The sequence below is a fragment of the Harpia harpyja genome, chromosome 5, assembly GCF_026419915.1.
Source record: "Harpia harpyja isolate bHarHar1 chromosome 5, bHarHar1 primary haplotype, whole genome shotgun sequence".
Taxonomy (NCBI): Eukaryota; Metazoa; Chordata; class Aves; order Accipitriformes; family Accipitridae; genus Harpia; species Harpia harpyja.
Window position 1 is genome coordinate 62172346 of NC_068944.1, and position 23575 is coordinate 62195920.

The 23575-nt window shown below is 37.2% G+C and overlaps 1 protein-coding gene across 1 annotated transcript in view; it reads right to left on the bottom strand.

Annotated features, from left to right (window-relative positions):
- CSMD3 (CUB and Sushi multiple domains 3) overlaps positions 1-23575 on the bottom strand; it is a 767625-nt gene that overhangs the window by 635038 nt on the left and 109012 nt on the right. The window contains exon 3 of the mRNA XM_052787755.1: positions 11696-11808. Coding sequence (XP_052643715.1) covers positions 11696-11808 — 113 coding nt within the window. The remainder of the gene's footprint in view (positions 1-11695; positions 11809-23575) is intronic.

A 23575-nucleotide genomic window follows, 5' to 3' on the forward strand; every position in this document is an offset into this window, starting at 1 on the left:
GAAAAACTGACAAACTTTGAAAATCTAAGATGACAAAATGACTCTGTTCTTAGGTTACAATTCTGTATTATTGAGATGCATATGCTCATCATGAATAAACCTCTCCAGCTGTAGAGTTTCCTACTGACTTTTAAAGAGTATTTAAGATTGCATGCTGAGCACACTGAACCTGTTCTTGCAGACCTGTGTATTTTGATATTACTGATGATACAGAAATTCTATCAAAGCTAACACAAATCAAAGCCAAAATTCTATCAAATACCAAATGTCGGTGGAAGGATTCAGCCATGTAGTTCTAGAGGTACCAGTGTCACCTATCAGTAGCTCCATTTTTATGAACTTTATGGATATTTCAAAGTCTACTATTGTGTATTACTGCTTCAAAATTTCATTTAACTGTAACTTAGGAAAAGCATGAAGGAATCAACTGCTTATAAACATGGAGCTATATTTAATTTGATACTTTAATGAGCAGTATATTAGTTCATATAGAATACTGGTTCAACTATATTGGATTATAGTTATCACTACTTGTCTAGACATGGGATCAAAATGTGAATCTTAAATTAGATTGCCTTAAGATTTGCTTTTGTCAGGGTGCCGTGGTTTAACCCCAGCCAGCAACTAAGCACCAGGCAGCCGCTCACTCACTTCCTCCCCACCCAGTGGGATGGGGGAGAAAATCGGGAAAAGAAGTAAAACTCATGGGTTGAGATAAGAACAGTTTAATAGAACAGAAAAGAAGAAACTAATAATGATAATGATAACACTAATAAAATGACAGCAGTAATAATAAAAGGACTGGAATATACAAATGATACACAGTGCAATTGCTCACCACCCACCAATCAACACCCAGTTAATCCCCAAGCGGCGATCCCCCCCCCACTCCCCCCAGTTTATATACTAGATGTGACGTCACATGGTATGGTATGGAACACCCCGTTGGCCAGTTTGGGTCAGCTGTCCTGGCTGTGTCCTGTGCCAACTTCTTGTGCCCCTCCAGCCTTCTCGCTGGCTGGGCATGAGAAGCTGAAAAATCCTTGACTTCAGACTAAACATTACTTAGCAACAACTGAAAACATCAGTGTGTTATCAACATTCTTCTCATACTGAACTCAAAACACAGCACTGTACCAGCTACTAGGAAGACAATTAACTCTATCTCAGCTGAAACCAGGACACAGGGTATTGTACTTATCTTAATAATATAACAGTCCAGTAGCTGAAGAATAGAAGTTCACAAAGAAAACCTCAGAATCTCTTGGGAAATTTCTTTCAAGACTTGCAGTGTATATTAATTTTTTTTTTATGAAAAATGACATTGAAAATATAAGAAAAAAACTAAAGGAAGGCTGACATATAATTAAGATCTCAAATTAATCACTGTCTTAAACTTCAATATGAGGCAAGTATCAAAATGATAAATTACAGTGCCATAGGTGGACAAATATGGCTTATTTAACAACATTATTCTGAAAGAAAAAATTAAACAGAACATTGAAATAGTAAGTGGATTTTTTCCATACTAAGGGAGAGACATTTTTTCTTCAAATAATTAAATATTTCTTAAGGCAGAAGAAATGATAAGTTACTCATTGGTTTTTAACTTTCAAATAATGACTTTTTTTGCAGATGTTAAAACAAATGTATTTCCATTCATTTTGCCTGGAACAAAATTATGCATGGTTCTGTGGCTCTCTAATCAATCAACTTTTGTTTATTTATTTATTTTTAAAGATTTATCAAAGAAAAATTAGCACCCAACAGACAACAATTAAAGTCCAACTGGTGATTATGGTAGAAAAATACACTAGGTCTATAACAAGCACATGTGCATGAGATTTTTTCCTACAAATGTTATGTTATTTTGCAAATGAAAGAACAAGGAAGAGAAGTTTATCTAGATAAATTTATCACATATCTAAACCAGGATGGCAAATTCTTGGCAGCAGGAACAATCTTTGACTGTACTTTTGCATACTGTTAATAAAGTGACACAGCCATCCATACTGAGCCTTTGAGAGGTACCAGTGATTAGATACTCCCTCCTGCATGGCACAGTCCCCTGCCTGCTAGCCAGACCTATAGTCTTGGATTGTGTGCTTCTTGCCTGGAGCCCACAGCCATAATTTCACAGACCGATTGCTGTTTGTTCAGCTTCACAACTGCTATTTCATGCTATTCACCCATGTGAGTGGTAATATTGTGGCCAAGGGAAATCTTAAGCAGATCAAAGGTTGGTATGGGATTCTGAGGGGAAGAGTGAGGGGGATATGATCCCAGATGGTGTTGGTATTCCTCACAATCCTTCTGGTTAGGTGAAAAGCTCTGGCTATGAGCAAGTGCATCCATCAGACCAATGCTGAGCTGGACAGTTGTCTTCAAGGGTTTGGCCTCCTTAATCATGGTATCTCATCTGAAGATGAGGTAGGACTGCTGGGAAGAAATGAAACCACCTGATCAAGGCAAAGAAGAACATAACCACTAGTGACTTGCTTACCTCAAAAGGAGGGCCTTTAAAAATAGTCTTGTCAGGGGACAGGGACCTAACTAGAGTAGAAGAAAATTGAGCCCTGGATTAGAAGGAAGGATGGGAAGTAAGTAGCAAAATTGGGACACTAGACTTTAAGACATCACATTTGGATTTATTTGGGGAATTGTTGGGCATAATCTCCTGGGAAGCAATTATGAGGAGGAAGGGCAGCCAGAGAGACAGCTGATTTTTTTTAAGACAGCCAACTATTTTAATGGGAAGTGAACTTTGGCAAATGACTCATGAGGCTAACAAGGGAGCTTCTTAATGAACTAAAATGCAAAGAAGTGCAGACCAAAAAAAACCTGGAAAAAAGGGTAGATAATAAGAAAAGAGTATGAAAGTGTGTTGTGGTTTAACCCCAGCCAGCAGCTAAGCACCATGCAGCCACTCACTCACTTCCCCCCACCCAGCGGGGTGGGGAGAGAATCAGGAAAAAAAAGTAAAACTTGTGGGTTGAGATAAGAACAGTTTAATAGAACAGAAAGGAAGAAGCTAATAATGATAATAATAACAATAATAAAATGACAGCAGTAATAATAAAAGGACTGGAATATACAAAACAAGTGATGCACAATGCAGTTGCTCAGCACTCGCTGACCGATGCCTGGTGAGTTCCCAAGCAGCGTTCCCCCCAGGCCAACTCCCCCCAGTTTATATACTAGGCATGACATCACATGGTATGGAATACCACTTTGGCCACTTTGGGTCAGCTGTCCTGGCTGTGTCCTGTTCCATCTTCTTGTGCCCCTCCAGCCTTCTTGCTGGCTGGGCATGAGAAGCTGAAAAATCCCTGACTTTAGACTAAACATTACTTAGCAACAACTGAAAACATCAGTGTGTTACCAACATTCTTCTCATACTGAACCCAAAACATAAGACCATACCAGCTACTAGAAAGAAAATTAACTCTATCCCAGCCGAAACCAGGACAAAGTGTTGCTTCAGTACTTAGGGACAAAATGAAGAAGGCCAAAGTCCAAGGGGCACTAACACTAATGAGGGGTGTTATGGGTTATAAAAAGTGATTCTACAAGTATGCTAGTAGCAAAAAGGACAGGGAAAAATGCAGATACGCTGGTGAGTGGAGACAACAATGGACAACATGGAAAAGGCCAAAGAACTCAATGCCTTTTGTGTATCATTCTTCACAAGAAGAAACTGCTTCATGTGTCAGTACCGTTGGGAAGGAGAGAGGCAGTCAGTTCTGGGTGTGAGGTAAGTGAGGGATTACATAGAGAAGTTGAATATAGTCACTTTCATAGATTCACCCACGGGTGCTGAAAGAGCTGTCCCACCATGACTGAAAAGCTGCTGTCTGTAATCCACAAAAAATTATGGCAATCAGTGGTAGTCCCTCATGACTAGACAGACCACCACAAGTACTATAAACTAGTAACCCTTCCCTCAGTTCCTGGAAGTATCCTGAAGAGCACACTTTTGTAATCCGTTTTCCAGCACCTGAAGGATGAAGGTAATTGGGAATAGCACAGACTTACCAAGGGCAAATTATGCTTGATGAACACAAATGACATTTAAGGATGTAAAGGGATGTTATAAGTGGCCACTGCCTCAAGCAGCTCTGGGGCCTGGAGGTTCCTCTTGCCCAGCCATAGGAGCCCAGCCTGGGGCATCTTGAGACCTGGAGGTGTCTGACTCAGGCCAATGGACCTTGTTGATGCTTTCCCATTTGCAGGTTTAACCAGTTGCACAGCTAAGCATGTATCCCAGAGAAACACACAGACACACACACAGACGCTGACATGACTGTCTACAGACTGCCACGGACAAAGTGCTGCCTTCAACAGCACCTACCTACAGGACTCACATAAAACACAAGCACCAGCAGCCAAGTGCCCTCTTCAGCTGGCGGACACAGGAGGTCACTAGTGCAGGCAGGCACACGAGACTATCTGGGTTCACAAACACACGTACATTTGCGGATCCCCCAACTACCAGCATGACCTCTCTGTCCACTCAGCACCCCTGCCCAGACTGCAAGCCTTCTTACCTGCCCCATGGGTGTCCTACTCACTGGCTGGTCCAGCTTGATGCTCACTAGCAAACATGCAACACTTACACACTTGTCCAGCATGGACCCTCCACCCACCTGATACCTCATCCCAGGTCCAGCACCTCCTACCTGCTGGCGAGTCCAGCTGGAATTGTGCTGGTGAATGACACGTGCACACCCGGTTTGGAGAAGATACAGACAGTTGCCCTTCACACTCCCCTAGCACCAGGCACATGGCCTGCTCCAGCTGCCGGCACTGCGTGCCTCACTTTCTTCACCCAAGCAGGTTCCTCCCAGTAGCTGGTTTTTGGGACAGACGCTGTTCCCACCCCAGTGAGTGGCAGCCAAGATCCCCGCCCACTCCAGTAGCTGGCACTGAGACCTCTACTTGCTGCAGTAGCTGATACCACAGGACAGGGGCACCTACACCTCCAGTCTGACCCCAGAAGCTGGCACTCAGCCCTTGAAGCCCTCACACACGCACAGGATAGAGAGTGAGGTTGCACTGAGTGTTAAAAAAGGATTTAATAAGAAGATAGGACAGATTGTGGTGATCAGGTGCAGGACTCAGCCGGATGAGCGTACTGACCAGACCCGTTTTTCAGAAACATCACAACACCCACAAAATTATGAAAATGCAGAAGAATAACACAAAATAATTTGTGATTGGGAACAAAATACTTTATATTAAGATTTTAAAAGCCCATATTAAACAGAAAGAATACTCTGAAGTGTGTGATTTTATTGCAGTACTTAAGAACCTAGCATAAGAACTGACAGATGCTAATACTAAGGGCTCTGTAATTTAGCAGATAAAAGCAGAACAAGAGCCAGTGACTGGAAGTTTAAAAATCAGAGTTAAAAAGTCTTACTTCTAAGTGAGGCAGAGTGATCAGTAGAATCAAAGAAAGTGATAGTTTTCTTAAATCTTGATGTCTTCAAGAGCTGAATTTGTTTCCAGAAGTTATTCTTTAGCCAAATCCAAATTAGTGATTGCAATATCAAGAAAATTGTGTGAAATACAATAAAAATTAACCTGATTAAGTCCACAGGCCTATTTTTCTTTACTCTTTCTGGATCTATACAGGAATGGTGGGAAAAATACAATGTACAGGTGAAATATTTAAAATTAATAAGCACCAAGGCAACCTGGTATTGATTTCATAAAGAGTGATTCCCTTCTGTGCTACAGCATTACAAGTAATTCTGACATTAGGATTAGCATGATAGTCCTGGGGCAATGATGTATTGTGACACACAGGCTACACTGGATCAGCTGGAAGAAAAAAAGTATTTTCCCAGCCAAAACTTATTTTATTTAGTGACAATGTTAAGTATTAACTGACAGAGTATATTTTGGAAATGTTACTTATGATTTTAAAAAACATTGGCTAGGAAGATGTCATGTGGCTATACATCTCTGCGTGATACATGGGAAAGAATATTGATTTATAGTTTTACCAGATAAAATATCTGAGGTATTTTGAAACTTTTAGTAGAATGGACTTCTTGTTTTGGTTTTTCTTGTCTGGATTGATGCTGAAGTATCAATAATATGATCAAAAGCAGGATAATAGTCTGCCATTGTTAATCACAGCATAAAATTTGTGCAAATTTACTTCTCTTAGTGGAGTTACACTGCAAACACATCAATCTAAAAAATCACTTTGCAACATGACTTAGCACTGTATCTTATAGCTTACATATTTATTGATTCTTCCTCTAAACTTTACTTAGGATTTGATAACTCCCCTTCATTTACTAAATTAATTTTTAAATGTTGCAAATTGTAACTTTCTCTTTACCTTCCCTATACCAAGGGAGTTCAGAACTACTTACCACATTAATAACTATCTTGAAGAATGGTACAATAAAGTCAAAGCCTGATAAGCATCTTTCATGTTTTCTATTTCCCTGAATATACAGCCATTTTATTTCTGCATCACACGCTGTGGATAGTAGATACAAGTCTATGAACAGGCATTGCTGGGATGTTTTCCATCCACAGTTAGCATTCCAAGACTAGAAGGATATGCTAGATAATTTTACATGACTTCCTAGACAATGTGGCAGATATTCCCATACATTCAGCCAAAAGAAAGAAACTCCAGCACCTTTCTTTTTTCTTGTTATCCAACAGGTTGAATGGAAGTAAAAATTCAGAATTTAGATTGCCTTCTTATGTTTAGTATGTTTCCTTGTTAGATTTAGTATGTTTCATTTTCAAGACAGGAGTTTCCATGATGAATGCATCTGTTTAGGTAATTTAAGCATTCTCTATTTTAGTTACTCCTTTCTTTTCTTTGTGGACTTTCCTTTCAGAAACACTAGGCAAACTCAACTTAATTCCATTTTTAATAAGGGCTCGCTGAAGCAATCTTATGACAGAGAGCAGCCATACCCAAAATAGCTATGGCAAAATCTGAATGACAACAAAAAAAGCCTGTAGTATCTGTCAGGTAGTAAGCCTGGTGACAACTTTACATCTTAAAGTCTGTGGCTTTTACAACTCCAACCTGGCAAACACTTTCTGAGTGAACCTTTTATAGAGACCACTCCAACATTAAACAATAATTCATTAGTACTCCTTTAAATTTTTATATGAAGTTAATAGTGATATTATTAGCTTAATACAGCTAGTACTTCATGAACCTTACCTAAATCCAGATTTAGATTATGTGTAGCCACATTTTTTAATTCTGATATGCAGGAGAGCTAAAAATAGATTATCCTATTTGTTCACATTCTCTAGCTCTATACCAACTGCCAAAATTATTTTTAGCATCCACATCCTGGCACATTTAAGTCCTACTAGTATTTCTGATCTACGTGCTTCAATAATCCTGTACATCAGCTACCAATTTTTCTTAATTTTGCTGAAAGAAATGCATGACAGATCCCTAGAAGTCACTAGATGGAAAACCTATTCTGTTAATAAACACCATCTGCTCCCTTCTTTCCTGCCCCCCCTGCCATTATCCATAAAGATGAGATCAGTCTTGAAATTTTTAACATCGCTCTCAAACCCCTCTCAAAAGCATTTCAGCAGAATTGCTGAATTCCAATACCACCACTCCAGTACAAACATGAAGACCATTTCATTATTTATACAGTGTCTAATAATTCAGTTTTATAATTCAGCTTTAAAAAGATGTGTAGCAGTACAAAACAGATAAAATTATATTTCACAACACTATTATAAATAATTGTGATTCATCTCCAGGACATGCAGGTGTTTCACTATAAGAATAAACTATATATTAAGTTTTTTTTTCTTCCCCATGATCAATAGGATAGCACAAAAATGTCTATCATACTTACCTTGAATAAAGATTGCCATAAATTCTAGCAGTAAGTTTTTTAATGAAGTCAATGATTTTAACAAGGTCAGCTACCTGTTTAATAGCTGTAAAACAACCCAGTAAGAACAAAAGGAAGCACTGTTCAAATCAGGACAAGGTTCACTGAAGCCCCTTGCTGTATGGGCCAAGCTGCTATCTTGCTTGCTTTCTTAGCAGCTGTATTTCCCCTCCCCTGCCCTCAGTGAATAAAGCTGCTTATGTATCTCAGGACAACAGGAAATGGAAAAGTGCATCAAATTCTTCTACTCCAAAATAAAAATAATCTTGTCAGAAGTAAAATAAAAAGGACACAGCTACACTGTGGCTTGGCCTAAATGATCAAATAAGGGATCAAGTATAGCATTTCTCCTCCATACATTAATACCCATACATGTTACACAGATACTGAAAGCTACTAAAAAAAAAGAAAAGATGCCAGAAACCTCTCCAGAAAAAAACAGGCAAGGAATCAGCAGACTTGCAACTCCCTCATTTCTCACTCCAGTCAGCAAACCTGTGTCACTAGACAGTGATGGAATGATAAATTGCTGCTGGTAATACTGTAGCTCAAGTTTTTTTCTTAATATCCCTCCTTAATTTTCAATGCATCTCACCATTTTCTGTTGCCACTGTAAGTGAAGTCTTTTTATTTTGAGTAATCTGTTTCAGTTTTCTCTCATTAAATCCTTTTTCTCCAGGGGTATTGTGCTATATAGAGAGGTATATCTCCGTATTTCTCAGATGTGTTCTTTCCCAAATAATAGAGAAACTGAACATAAAGAAGTATGTGTACAATGGTACCAAAGTTAACCCAAATATGCCACTTGACACTGAGGAAAGAAAGAAGGTGAGAAGGAGGGAGAGAAGGAGAGAGGGAGAGAAAGAGAGAAGGATGGAGGGACAGAAGATACAGACTGAGGTTTATGATATTGATGGTAGGAGGCCGGAGTGCGTATTTCTGTGGTCTATTGTGTACTTAGTTTGACTGGGTGCAATTGCAGGGGCTTACAAATGATGTCCTAGCACAGTAGGTCTATTGATGATATAATTTTATATAATTTCATACACATTTTTATTCTCAGGATACCAGAAAATTAATATGTTCCTCTAAGTTATGATCAAGAAAGTCCATAGTAGATTCATAGTTCCCACAGATTCTGTCAGGTACTCTGGAGTTTCTTGTCAATTTTCAGCTCAACTGCAGATACGTCAAGGAGGATGGGAGGTCAAAGAAAGAGGTGTTGGTGGGCTTTGTTTATTTGTTTATTTATTTATTTGGCAGGTTTGGGGCTTTTTTTAAAGATAGTCAACAGTAATGCATCCCATATAACCGTCTGTCTATGTCTTCTATTTTCAAACTTTTCAAAGGAAAGTATTTTAAATGATCACTGATTATGAAAAGTATGTTCCTTCTTTTTCAAATCACACCTGGATCTAATCCTTTCAGAGATATGTCTCTACTGCTCATCCTGCCCTCTCATGCTATCTTTGTCTATCATTTTGCTTTATTGCAATGATAGGTTGCTAATAATTTCTGTCTTGGGTTTCAAATTACAAATCTATAATGAAGCACTAAAGTATGTGGTCTGATATTTAGCGGTACTAACTATGCAGATATTTCATCAGGAAGCTAAAAAGGAGCTACTGGGTAATCAAATTTTTTTAAAATTGGATACTAGGTAGAACCAGATCTGAAAATGTTGATTGCAGGGTTATACACATTCACAGAGTACAAGAACAGAAATGGAGATTGCCCTGATGTGATTATCATTTAAATACATCTATTCTCTCACGTCAAGGAACGATGCATGAAATGAATGTAATGTAATGAGTTTTCATTTATTTGCAAGCTGAGTGTAAAGACAGGTAGCTTCAGAGGAAGTCAGAAAAATATGAATTGAAAGAAAAAATCTCTCACTGAATGAAGCTGCCTTGATGCAGCTCTTTAAAAAGTAGATCTGGCTGTGGGAAGGGAGACTCCAGTGAGCTAAAACTCTGGGGTCTAACCTAACTTCTTTCAATATTCCTGATTTCACAAAATAAAGCCTGAGATTGGAAAAAGATGAGTATCAGATTCAAGGTAACAAGTTTATGTTTTGTTCTAAAATGCTGATTTCTGTGGCTGAAAGTAAAATTTCCCCACGCTTGTCAGTGATTCAGGAGCCTGAGTTCTATTAATCAGCATGTTATTTTAGCCTAGAAACAAACTATGTGAGGAATCATTTATACGTGCAAACTGAACTCTATTAGTCATCTTCCATTTTAGTTTTAATCATTCTCTATCATAACCAAAATGCATAATACACTATCTGTTAGCATTAGTAGTGCAAAACCTTTTGGCAAACGATGTATAAGGACAGCAGCTGATACCATACATAGTGAATTCGAATTTCCCAATTTATGGCACCAAATCAATGATAAAAAGTGCTACATATTTTCCTAATATGCATAAGAGAAGTACATACTATATTTTGCATAGTTAAAAATCCATAGGGATTTCTATGTAATATTTTTGTAATAACGCTGCTGCTTAACAATGTTACTGAACACTTGAAAAGTTAACAGACTACAGAGTAGCTATAATCTAGCCAAAAACAATTGTTACACTTAGCTTGAATTTCTATTTTGTAAATTACCTCTTCCTTGTGTGCAAGCCAGAAAAAAGAGTGTGTGTAATTGACTCATTTATTTTCTATAATAACTCAAGAGACAAGAAAGACCTGAAAATTTTTTTATGTTTTTCATTTCATATCTTTACATAAGTACATATAGGAGAGAATTTCTATATGAAGTAGCATTCTAATGCATCATACCTGAAGATAAACTATGTCAATGGCTGAATACATTTTACTAGAGAGTGATTCTGGGCTGTATTTCTATGGCAGCCCTTCATTGCATTACCAGTTTTTGGATATTTTCCTAGCTGTCAAAGTGTTACTTAGCTAGTTACTTTCTCAGAGATTAGCTTCTGTTGCAGGTGGGTACTACAATGGCCTCAGAGCTTCTCCAGGCTATTTACTATAGCTCCTGGCTTGCTGACAGAGACACTTAGTGGAAGCAGAAAGATCAAGTGTTTTTACATCAATTAAGAAAAGAAAAAAAAAAACAACAATAGGAAAGAAAAAGAGAAAAACAACAGTTTCTGTTTATATCCTATAAACACATGTTAGAGTTCATAGTCCCAGTGCCAAGAAATTGATTAAACATGACTAAAGTGAGTTTGATCATTAACAAGATCCTTCCTGGAACATACATACAATACTATGAACTTCTGGACTTCAGGAATACATGAGCCTGCTCGTTTACTTCAGTGTCTGCGTGAAAACTGTAGACAATTGTGAAAACTGCAACAGAGAAGTAGCTTTATGTCAGTTCAGAGAACTGAGTGAGCATTTCTCCTATGCAAGTATGAGAAGGAATCTGTCCATAAAACTTGCAGATAGAAATTCAACTTTCTAGTGAAATTCAATATTAACTAGTAATGTCTGGCATTAATTTGAATAAGCATATATTAGAAGGACCAGAAAGATTATGACTATTTTTTTCAGAATTTAAAGAATTTGGCATTATTAAAATAAAGGTCATAAAACATTTGTGTCTAGATGGGACTATAGATGGTAGAGTTTTAAATATTTTGGTTTCAGATGTGAGTCTGCGCATCTGAATGACTGCATGAAAAGGAAACATTGTAACTTGGATGAGGTTATAGATGTGTATACATATATATTCTTGTGGGACGTTTAGTTCTGTTAGGTACAGAGATCAGAGAAAAAAATCCAGAATCTTTTTTTAAGAATGTCTTACCTTCATAGTAAACTTTAAAGCCATGAGCACTAACTGCAAAGTCACTTGTCAAGCGCAGTGAAAATACAGATTTTGTACTTGTCACAGGTGGAGGAAGATGAAATCCTGTTAACCTAAGAAAGAAAAAAGCAAAACTCATAGTTAATTCTCTGAAAAATAAAACTGTATGTGTCAGGTTGCTGTTCTAAACAGTATTTCATCATGGAAAGGGCAACTGACTTAAACATATATAGTTTATATTACTTGAGAAAATGATTTTTATACAGTAGTTTAAGGAATCAATATAAAATTTTAGTGGGTGTCATGGACACTGAACTGGGTAAGGTACTTTGGTTTGAGAAAACTGTACTTAGAAGAGATGATGGTAAGATATAGAAACTGGACTTCAAAAATGGTCCAGATTATCAGTAGATAGATAAGAAAAAAACCCCTCACAAACCACCAGCCAAGTTACACTATTTAGAGTTATGTTCAAACATCTATTGCATTATATATTTTACACAGACTTCTGTTAAAATTTGTAGTGGATGAATTTTCTGCCGTAATATGATGAAAGAAAGGGGACCATGATTCACTTTATTCAGGGAATTTAAGATTATTTAAACTAGGTACTTTAGCCTTAGAGAAGATATTTCTGCTTTCAACTCAAACAGGAAATCCAAAGACCATCATAGTGAAATCATACATCCATAAAGAAAGCTCTCTTGCAAGGAATTACAGGGTTGCTAGGGGGGGTTTTTTTGGTTTTTTTTTTGGTTGGTTTGGTTTTGTTTTATTAAAACCACTATGTTTGAGACACAGATGAAAGGACAATTTTTGAGTACTCATAGCACTGCTGATATGCTCTACTGATACTCAGCTCTACACATTCTTTTCATTTGATGTACATATGATAACACTTACTTTCTCTATTCTAGGAGAATAACTTTATCAGGGTTCATACCAGACCAACAAAACCCATAGCATTTACCTGTCAAAAATACGTAAACAAGTTGAATAATTTAGCTGTGTATGCTCCTCAGCCTAGTTAGCTGTGTGTGGCAAATATTGTGTAGCAGATTAGGATGATTTATTTTATTAATGATTAACATTAAATTGTTTTCATGTGTTTGTAGCTAAGCCCTATTTTTGCATATTACTTTGAATTTAGAATTATAGAAAAATTTAGGTCAGATAGTCCAACTTCCTGCTCAGAGTAGGCTTAATGTAAGAGTTAGTCCAGGCTGCTCAAGATTTACCTTTTCCTTTTCCATTGTTAGAATAAATTCACCATTTCTTTTTTTTTTCGTACATACATTCATGATCATGTTTTGATTTACTGTTATATGTGAAATATAAAATCTAGTGTACACACGCACAAAAAACCCTCCAAAACTCTTCACTACTTCATTAAACACCCACTGAAAAACAGCCATGTATTAAGTAAGATTCACAGAGACATTTGATTTTGCACTGCATCTTTACAGGATTCCAGAACATCCAATGTATGCTATTGGCTACAATGATGACAGGTATGAAAGCCAAATGATAAGACAGTATTACTCATAGAATAAAGAGCAGAAAATTGAAAAACATGAACAAAAGTAGCAACAACACTTAAAGAGGTGTTGTTTTGGGTTTATGATAGCAGGGGAGCGGCTGCAGGGGTGGCTCCTGTGAGAAGCTGCTGGAAGCTTCCCTGGCTCCAAGTCGGACCCACCGCTGGCCAGGGCCGAGCCACCAGCAACGGTGGTGGCACCTCTGGAAGAACAGATTTAAGAAGGGAAACCTGCAGGGGAGAGTGGAGTGGAATGTGAGGGGAACCCCTATGCAGACAGCAAGGTCAGTGAGGAAGGAGAGGATGAGGAGGAGCGGGGGAGGAGGGGACGCCCCTGCAGCCCGTGGTGAGACAGCAGGCTGTCCCCCCCCAGCCCATGGAGGGGAGTGGGGAAGCAGAGGCCCCCGAAGATGGCCGGGACTCTGTGGGAAAGCCCGCACTGGAGCAGTCTGTGACTGAAGATTGGCCTGCAGAAAGGACCCACGCCAGGGAGGTTTGGGAAGAACTGCAGCCCGTGGGAGGGACTCATGTTGGAGAAGTTCGTGAATGACTGTCTCCCGGAGGAGGGGAGGGGTGGGGGGAAGGTGTTCTAAGGTTTGGTTTTACTTCCTAATATCCTTGTTTTGATCTGATTTGTAGTAAATTAAATTGATTTTTTTTCTTCCCCAAGTTGAGCCTGTCTTTTGCCCATGACCATAATTGGTGAGTGATCCTTCCCTGTCCTTGTCTCAACCCACGAGTGTTTCCTTCTATTTTGTCCTCATCCCACCAGGGCTGGGGGGTGGGAGGGGAGTGAGCGAGCAAATGGCTTTGTGGTGCTTTGTTACCGGCTGGGCTTAAACCACGACAGGTGTATATACAGATCTATAAATATGCAGCAAGTCATCAGTGTGTCTGTGTCCAGACATCTATTCTTTGTTTTGTCATTGGCATCTTTATGAATAATGTCATTAAAACAAGACTAGATTAAAGAATTTATGCTAATATCTAAAGGTGGAAAACTATTTACAGAATATTTAGGATTTAGGAAATGCATTTTTTATTTGATTATGAGAATATATTTGTGTTCTAACAATAAAATTAATAAAATGCTTACCTCTCCCAAATAAGCGTATGTATAATTCCTTGACAAGTCAATATTAGTGCAATTTTCCCATTAGCTTATTCATAAACCAATAAATACATTAATTCATGGGTAAGTATCACCACTTGAAAGTAAGCTGACCTAACATAAAACCAAGCCAATAATTTGAGTAAAACTTTAATTTGCAGCACACAGCAGATCTAGCTCGTATCTATTTAGCTACTCAATGATTTGAGGGTATTGTGGGTATAAACATATCCAGCAGGAAAGAAAAACACATTTATCCCAAATTATTTGATTTTGTGACTGGTACATATGCACAGCTTAGATGGGCAGAGGATTTTTAAAATGAACATATATGTTACTAGCATGGCAAGCATTACACCTCCTCATGCGAAACAAATCATTATTAGAGCTGGTTTATACCATTTAGCTTTCAGGGGTGTGCTTTTTATCACCATCATTATGCTGCATTTACTCAGAAATGTTCAGATTGTTTCTTTAATTTGGTTACTACACTTAAATTCATAAGAAAAAATGCAAAGGTTTTATTTGTGGTTTAGTGGGTACAAAATTAATTAAAATTTTTAATAAATAAAAATACAACAACATGCAAATATCACTTGGTAAAATGCTACAAATTTTCAAAAGAGAATGGAATGTAATTTGCTCAGACAATTGAAGTAACCTAATACTTGAGTATTATTCATTGAATACTACAGTATATTGACCTCAAAGCTTGTCTCATTTGTATGTAAAACTCTCAAAAAAGTCATAAATGTTAGCTAGAATAGTTTTCTTAGCCATTTAAAATGAAACATAGCAAATACATAATAACTGCAGGAGAGAGACGTCAGATAAGCAGCAAAATGCCTGTATGTGCATAGGTCTCATTGTCACTTATTCAGACCAGTCACAACTAAATGGCTAACTTAAAGAGAGTACCCTGGTAAAAGCAAAACTTTAGGTGGGACACTGACACAAAACAAGCAGTCATGTCCTTAAGCTGGTATCATCTGCATATTAAACACATTTAAAATACAAATTTCCTGCAGTAGCTGAGGGTTTTTTATCTACAGCAATTTTCTCTCTTACATTCCATTTGCATATTTCATTCCATTTGCATCATCATTTTTCAAATTTAAAATACCTAATGGAGTGATTCAGGTGTCTCTCTACTGCTGTTTTAGATACCATGAGGTATCTGAGACATCAGCACAGAGCTGGTAGATAGGATGCTGGACCAACATGAGACCTATGGTCTTCTGGAGAGCTGGAGGCCAGGCAGGATCCCTCAGGGATTCTAGGTGTCAATATGTTCCATTAGACACTTCAATCACTCCTTTATAGTGTACCACTTTGGCAGAAGAAGTTTATACTAGGACAGGTGGTTTTGGGGTTGGTTTTTTTTTTTTTTTGGTGGCGTTTTTATTCAGCCAGTTCTTATACTCTTTCCCTTTTTGGTTTTGGAATTGGCTCATTTAGTGTTCCCTGAAATATATAAAGAGGTCCCATAAGCAACTGATACTGCCTTCTGTGGCGAGAAACCATGGGAACTAAAAGACAATGTCTACAGAATTCTGAGAAGGAGATACACTTCTTTCTGTCCCAACTCTTAAAAAAAAAAAAAAGAAATTTTGAATTGTAATGTTCTACTGGAATAGTTGTTTGAGATGTTGCTGTTCAGCTACAGAGTGTTATCCAATGTACAACAGTGATACAAATTTGTAAATTAATACACTGCGTATGAATATATATGTTTTGTTTGTTCTTTCTGGTGTCCTAGCAAGCTTGTCAGGTACCTTATGCCCACAGGAAATGGGCACGTTATATGTCCACCTAGTAGACTTTGAAATTGTGAATGTGAAGTATGAAATTAGCTGGGTGGATACCCAAAGACTACAGATAATTCTGGGAGTGCAGGAAAAGGTTGAGAAATACTTTTATTCATTCAGCTCTTCTACGTTAGAAAGATCAGATGTTCTTCCTGAAAAATTTTTTGTCTATAGAAACTCCAGTAGTAAATATGGTGAAATTAAAGACAATATATCACGTGGAGACATAATATGTATTTAGAATTTAGATATTATTTGCATGCAAAATTATGATGCTTTGTAAAGTAGTTTCAGTAACGTGAATCTGGCAATGTTTTTGTAATCACCTCACTGTATAAGAAGGAATAGAGGACAGAATCACGTGGTAACCGGGAGCCAGAGAAAAGGGCATATGAGATATAATTAAAGATATGTGTATAAATAATCCTAAGTAGATGCAAGACAGAGGAGAAGAAAATCCTTATCATCACCATCATACTCTTTGGCAAAGAATTAATCCTGCTGATTGTTTACCATAATTACCCCCCTAGTCCCAACTTCATCCTCCTGAGGAAAACCAAAGCTGTTGAGGATCCAGGGGGACATCAGAAGGGTGAGAACACCACCAGAGAAAAGAGGTAGATTCTAGGAAGTTTCTGTACAATTTTAACTGTATTATCAATGAGATCTTTCTGTAATAATTAGTTACTTGGGGTGTGAGCGTTAGTAATATTTTAAGTGTATTAGTAATAACAACTGTTATAATCACTGTTATATTTTTATTTGCTAAGACTTCTTGGCAAAATAAGACAGATTTTATTTGAGTCCTCAGATGTCTCTAAGTACTCAGGATGAAAGTGCAGAAAATTTCCCAGTTTACAAATAAAGTGACTAAAGGTTGTCTGTTTCCAGCTGAGAGACTAGTTTTGAAGGAACCTGTGTCGTATGTGGGAAAGCTCTCTGACTCCATACTTACATGTTTTTTCAGTGATGGAAAGAGTCAGCTGGAGTCTGCATCAAAACATTGTCTTATGTCTGCAGGAATTTCTAAATATTCTGTCACTGTTAATTAAAATATAGTAAATAAATTATAAGAAATGTTGATTATGTTTGAATCTATATGAAAATCTGTAGTAATTTTTTTTCTTTTAAAAGTGACTGAAAATTACATAATTATTTTCTTGCAAACACACCATTTACAGTGTGTGTCACTGTCTATTCCTATGAGTTACTATATGTCGGCACATACTGTAGATTCACAAAAACAATGTGCATACAACATTAAACAGTTGAATGTCTGTCAGTTTTCCTTTTTTTAAGTGGATTTTAAAAGACTATAAAAGTAATTATAATCTCCCTTTTTTAAATCATCTATATCATCATTTAAAAATGACAAATCATCTTAGATTTATGGTTTCCAAGCTTTTAAGGGTTCTGACTGGAAATCTCTGATGTTTTATCAATCCTTTGTTTTCTGTTCTTACTGTGAACCTTGGGATAAACCTTTAATCATATATCAAGTGAACTTTTAGTTGCATGCTGGACTTGAAACTCACCAGCCCTTAAGGAAAGACAAGCTCCCAACTGCAGGATCAAATTAGAGCAATCTTTACGTACTTGCAAAGTTAAAATGATGGGGAACAGTCTTGATTAGTCATACAAAAGTGTTCCTAGATAAACTGTTTACTTGAGATTGTAGTGTGATAAATGACAGCATTTTCTCATTGTGTATCTTAGATAATCACTGTTTGACAAAGCATTGATTACTCTTTTAAATATGTAATTTTTAAAAAATATATTTTAAAGGCTTTTTTTTTCAGGTTCACAAAATTTAGCTTTTCTACAGTCTGTTACTCATTTCCAAAGAAAATACAGTTCACCTAGAATATTTCAATTTGGATTGGACAGTATACAAAGAGATTCACCAGAAGATCTTTTAAGTGAATAGTAGTCTTTCGCTTGATCTCAATAAACTTTTGATAAGCTCATAGGAATTTTACAATAGGAAGAGTTCTAGGCTAATCTGAAAGGTGTAAGAAAAGCTTGTCCTTAATTTATGTAAAATAATGCAGAAACATAAAACATGTCAACATGCCAACTTATAACTTTGACTGTAAAATTAGAGAGTGTCAAAGTCCATCCATTCTCACTTTTAGTTTGATCTCAGAAGGACTGTTTATTCTTCATGTCAAATGGAGAAGACGGATTCTGAAAAGGTACAGGCAAATAAGCAAAATGCCAAGTATAAAATAAAAGTAGGTAAAATGAACTTTTTTATACCTTCACTGAGAATCTTCCCCACAGATAAAGCCAAACATTCTGAAGACAGTAGAAATGTTATTCCATATTTAATTGTTTTCAGGAAACTGAAATACCTGTTATATTCAAAGCACAGATAAAATATTTCTAATTATAGCTTTTGCTTTTATAATATTAATGTAACTTTGCTTTTTCTTCCACTATGAAATTTTGGTCTCAGTGATACATATGCAACTTGATAATCTTCAGAGAATATTAATCTTAAAATCTATAGTACATAAAAAAATGAAGTTACATACCCAGTGGATTTCTCCCATTAAACTAAATACAATCCTCCTACCAATTTTGTTATTTGCTGCTATGTCCAGTAACTTATTATATGTTATTTATACAGACACTAACATGTAATGCTTACCAAAAAAATACAACTTAAACTTAGTAAGGTACTGCTGGGGCTTGGTCTTTTTGGACTACATGCTGATGAATTCATCATTAGCTAGTGGAGTTCTGTCTGTGTGTTTGTGTATTCATACACACTTCTATTCATTTTCTAAGTACCAGATGATTAGATTTAACATCTGACTAGCTTGATGTTACACCGACTCAATTTCAAATTTAGTGAGAGCGGGTCTTTTGCCTGCCAAATTCCTGTATTATGTTTTCCCACTAGCTCTGATTATTGGAAAAAAAAAGAAAAGAAATCATAGATGCCCTTAGCAGAAGGGATTGCTTATTTGCTTTTTCTAAGATTAAAGCATGCTCTTCTCACCCAATTTGCTACTGCATTTGTTGTGATCAGTATCTGGTTGACTGAAATAAAAGGTTTCTTCAGTATTTTTTCTAGGCACAGTTTTATTTTTGTCTTCTAATGCTCATTAAATGTTTGTTTCTGAGGACCCTATCCCCTTACTTGTACACGCCATAGCATTTTCTTATTTAGAATACTGAGGTATTGAAGAGAAGATATGATTACTTAATAAAATATGAATTTTCAATGTTCACTGTATCCAGTTTGGCATCCCAGATTCTGACTGCCACATTAAAATTACATTTCCCTATTGGTATATTTCTGGTTGCCCTCTTTTGTGACAATGCAAAATCTAGCATCTGTTTCCCTTTCAGTCTGGTTTGTGCTCTTTTTTTCTTGTGTGTCTTCCATAATAATTCACCAGACATGTAAGCATCTCTAGTTTCTGAACAGCAAGCTATCTACCAGTAGAAAGTTCCAAAAGCACTGAAAACTGGTTATGTAGCAGCAGCAGTCAGTTGTAAAAAGCTAGGAAAAGCAAGGTAATATCCTTTTAAAAATTAAAGTATGCATTTCACTACCAAGATCTTTGATAGAATCTACAACATTAAATGCATTATTTAAACATCAGTGGTGCTTTTATGTTTACGAAGGAGTTAAGAAATTAAATTACTTTAAGAAATTAAGTTACCTACAACTGTTATCTACATATATCTTTGCTTTTGAACAAGACCACACACGTTTAAAGAAGCCCAGAACATATTAACACAATGCTTCTCCTCCTTCCTTGAAACTGAGTAGTCCATATTCCACACACAAAGTCATACAGGTCATTCAGTCTGAAGTACATCTCATGCTATAGGATTTCTATATCAAATTCCACAGTCTAATGCTTGAGATTCAGCTCTAATCGTTTTAGCATCTTTTACTCTCTCAGTATCCACTGCAAACTAGTATGAATGCCACACGAGAAAGGAGATCTTTTTTCACTCTTGTTTTGGCTTTCCCATGCAGCTTACCAAGATTACATTAATCTTCCCAAATAAATAAATAGAAATCTTATCCTATTGAAAATATGAAAAATACACAGGAAAGTTACTGTAAAGATTACCTGGATATCCCAAAATATTAATTCCACAACACAAGCTAACAGGATAAATCAGGTTGGAAGGGACCTCAGGAGCTCTTTATTCCAGCATCTTGCTCAAAGCAGGGTCAGGTCTGAGGTCAGACCACGTTGCTCAGGGCTTTATACAGTTAAGTCTTGAAAATCTACAAGGATGGAGATGGCCCAGCCTCCCTGGGCAGTCAGATCTGATCCTTAATTGCCCATGAGACATACTAGGCCAGATTCAAATTATTCTATGTGATAATAGCCTCTTTCACCTGATCTAAGTAACATACCCAAGTGATCACAAATACCACAGGAGGGAGGACCTTGCAATTCTAACATGCTTATTCTCACAACACACACCAAAGTTGGAAAGTGCTGTTCTCCCAGTGAAGAACAAGTCCAAAGAACAAAAGACCAGGATTCAGACTTGTTTTAAAAGCCCTAATCTCTGTGTAGAGACAGTTCTTTCTCACAGTCCTTAATTTAAATAAAATCATAGAAGCATAGAATAGTTTGAGTTGGAATGGACTTTTAAAGGTCATCTAATCCAACTCCCCTGCAGTGAGCAGAGATATCTTCAACTAGATCATGTTGCTCAAAGCCCCATTCAGCCTGACCTGGAATGTTTCCGGGGATGGGGCATCTACATACAACCTCTCTGGGCAACCTGTTGCAGTGTTTCACCATCCTTATTATAAAAAATTTCTTCCTTATATATAGTCTAAATCTACCTTCTTCTAGTTTAAAACCATTACCCCTTTTCCTATCGCTACAGCCCCTATTAAAAGTTCTGTTCCCACCTTTTTTATAAACCCCTTTAAGTATCGAAAGGCAGCAAAAAGTTCTCCCCAGAGCCTCTAGCTGAGGGGAGGGGGAACAAAACAAAGCTCAGAGAATGATACTAAGAAAATGTGGAGGTTGCCAAAGTTGAGAAACACAATGTCTAACATGTCAACCTACAAAACTGTCTGATGGTGAAAGATAAATTTCACTGTAGAACTCCTAGAACAAACGAATGAATTTTATTCTTTACCATCACTCCGGTAAAAATAAACTGATTCCCACATAAACCAGCTATAAACCTTTGTTAGTACATAATACTATTTATTTCTTATACAGAACTTACAAGAGTATTTCTACATTCGCACAAAGACACCTAACTTTCTTTAGTTTCCAGTATATGTTTGCAGTGGCTTTCTGAGTTTTTTTTTTTTTAATTTTTATTTCTTGTTTAGATAGAAGAATGATAAAAAAGAAGTTTCACACTAAAACAAAGAAAATATTTTAAAATGAATACACCAGAACATATCTGAGAGTAAAAAACTACTATTTGCATTGTACATATGAATTTAAATTTCTGAAGATCTGAGTCCTATATCTAATCTGATGGATCACTTCAACAATATTTCCATGACTGTAAATTTCTGACTGCTCTATTAGCTGTCAAAGCAAAACTAGTTTCCCTTTTAACTCTTTAATGCTGTAGCCTTTTCTCACATCCATAATCTATGCACCCACCTATGCATTCATGCCTTTCTGACCTTTGAGCAGAGCAGACCACGTCTGAACAGCAAGTTCCAAGAACACCAAGGGCTAAAAAGTCAAGAAGCAATAGTAGTTAATCCAAGAGAGGATCAAATACACTCCAAAAGAATTCTAACAAATTGGATCGCGCAATCACTCATGATGGCAATCAAGTCACTACTCACACTTATTAATGGATTTTGGAGGGAGAAATAATGACTTACACTTTGCATTTCTGTCTTTTTGCAGATATGCTCTAACTATTTTTCAAGCATTATATTAGAAAGTAATATAGTCCAGAATAATTAAAATTGTAATAGATTCCTTTTTAATCCTTCCTACTTCAAACTTTTTCCATTGACCCAGTATATATTTTCCTATATTACTCAAATAGTCAAGCATCATGCTCTTTTTGTTAGTGTTCTGCTATACTTTATTAGAAAAATAACTATTTTAATTTAAAGAAAAGCTATTAATTCTTTCATACTAATAGAAAGAATTCTGTAAAATTTAAAAGTGGCAAATTAAAACTGATAAGAGGGAGTCCAATTGCCTTGTTGAAATAGTTCTTTTATTAATCCAAGAGTTTAAAAGGATTCAGAAAGGGATTGGACATGTAACTAATAAGTAAATTCAGAGTTTAGCAGTATATCACTAAAAGAATTGCTAGAGTTTTAGGAGGCCTATGAAAATCTCACAATTCAAGAAATCAATTTCTAGGCAGTGATTTAAACTGAGGCTCTGCAACATATGTCTTTCACGTGACAGACAGGTTTTCACGTTTTCATTGGGTGCAGGTGTCAAGATTTTAGTAGTGGGAGAGGTTCTGTAAGGAGAGGCCAGGGTCTGCCCTGTGCTGGACACAGCTGGTTCCAGCCAGCTCCACAACAGACCCACTGCAGAACACAGTTGAGCCCACCAGCGAAGCTGGTGGCGCCTCTGTGAAAACATATTTAAGAAGGGGCAAAATGCTGCACAAGCAGTGAGGAGTGAGGAAAAAAAGTGTGCAAAACAGACCTGTTAACAGCAAGGTCAGAGAAGGAGGAGGAGGAGGAGGTGCTCCAGGCAATGTGGCAGAGATTCCCCTGCAGCCCACCATGCTAGGACCAAGCTAAAGCACGTATCCACACTGTAGCCTGTGGAGCACCCCACACAAGAGCAGATGGATATTCCCTGAAGTAATTGCAGCCCATGGAGAAGACCCACATTGGAGCAGCCCATGGAGGACCCAGGCTGGAGCAGGGAAAAGTATGAGGACAAAGGAGCAGCAGAGGGGAACTCTTATGGACCAATCACAACCGCACATTCCTCATCATCCCCGTGCTGCTCAGGGAGTGGGAAGGTAGAGGAGATAATAGCGGAGTGAAATTGAGCCTGGGAAGAAAAGGGTGGGGATGGGGGGAAGGTGTTTTAGTTTTTTGTCTTTGTTTCTCACCACCCAACTCTCTTTTCAATTGGCAATTAATTAAATTATTTTTCCCCAAGTTGAGTTTTGCCTTTGACAGTAGTCGGTAAGTGATCTCCCCATCTTTATCTTGACCCAGGAGTTTTTTCATCTTATTTTCTCTTGCTGTCCTGTTGTTGAGGGGGATTGATGGAATGGCTGGGTGGGCATCTGGCAGTCAGCCAAGGTCAACTCACCACAACCTCTAATGTTCTTTCTTACATACCAATTCAGAACAAACATTTTTGAAATCTCAAAAGTGTATTGGAAAAGGAAACACTTCCCTACTGAGTAATAGACAATTAAGTCTGAATCTAATTAGCGTTTAAGTTTTTGAGTGTGCATATGCGCATGCA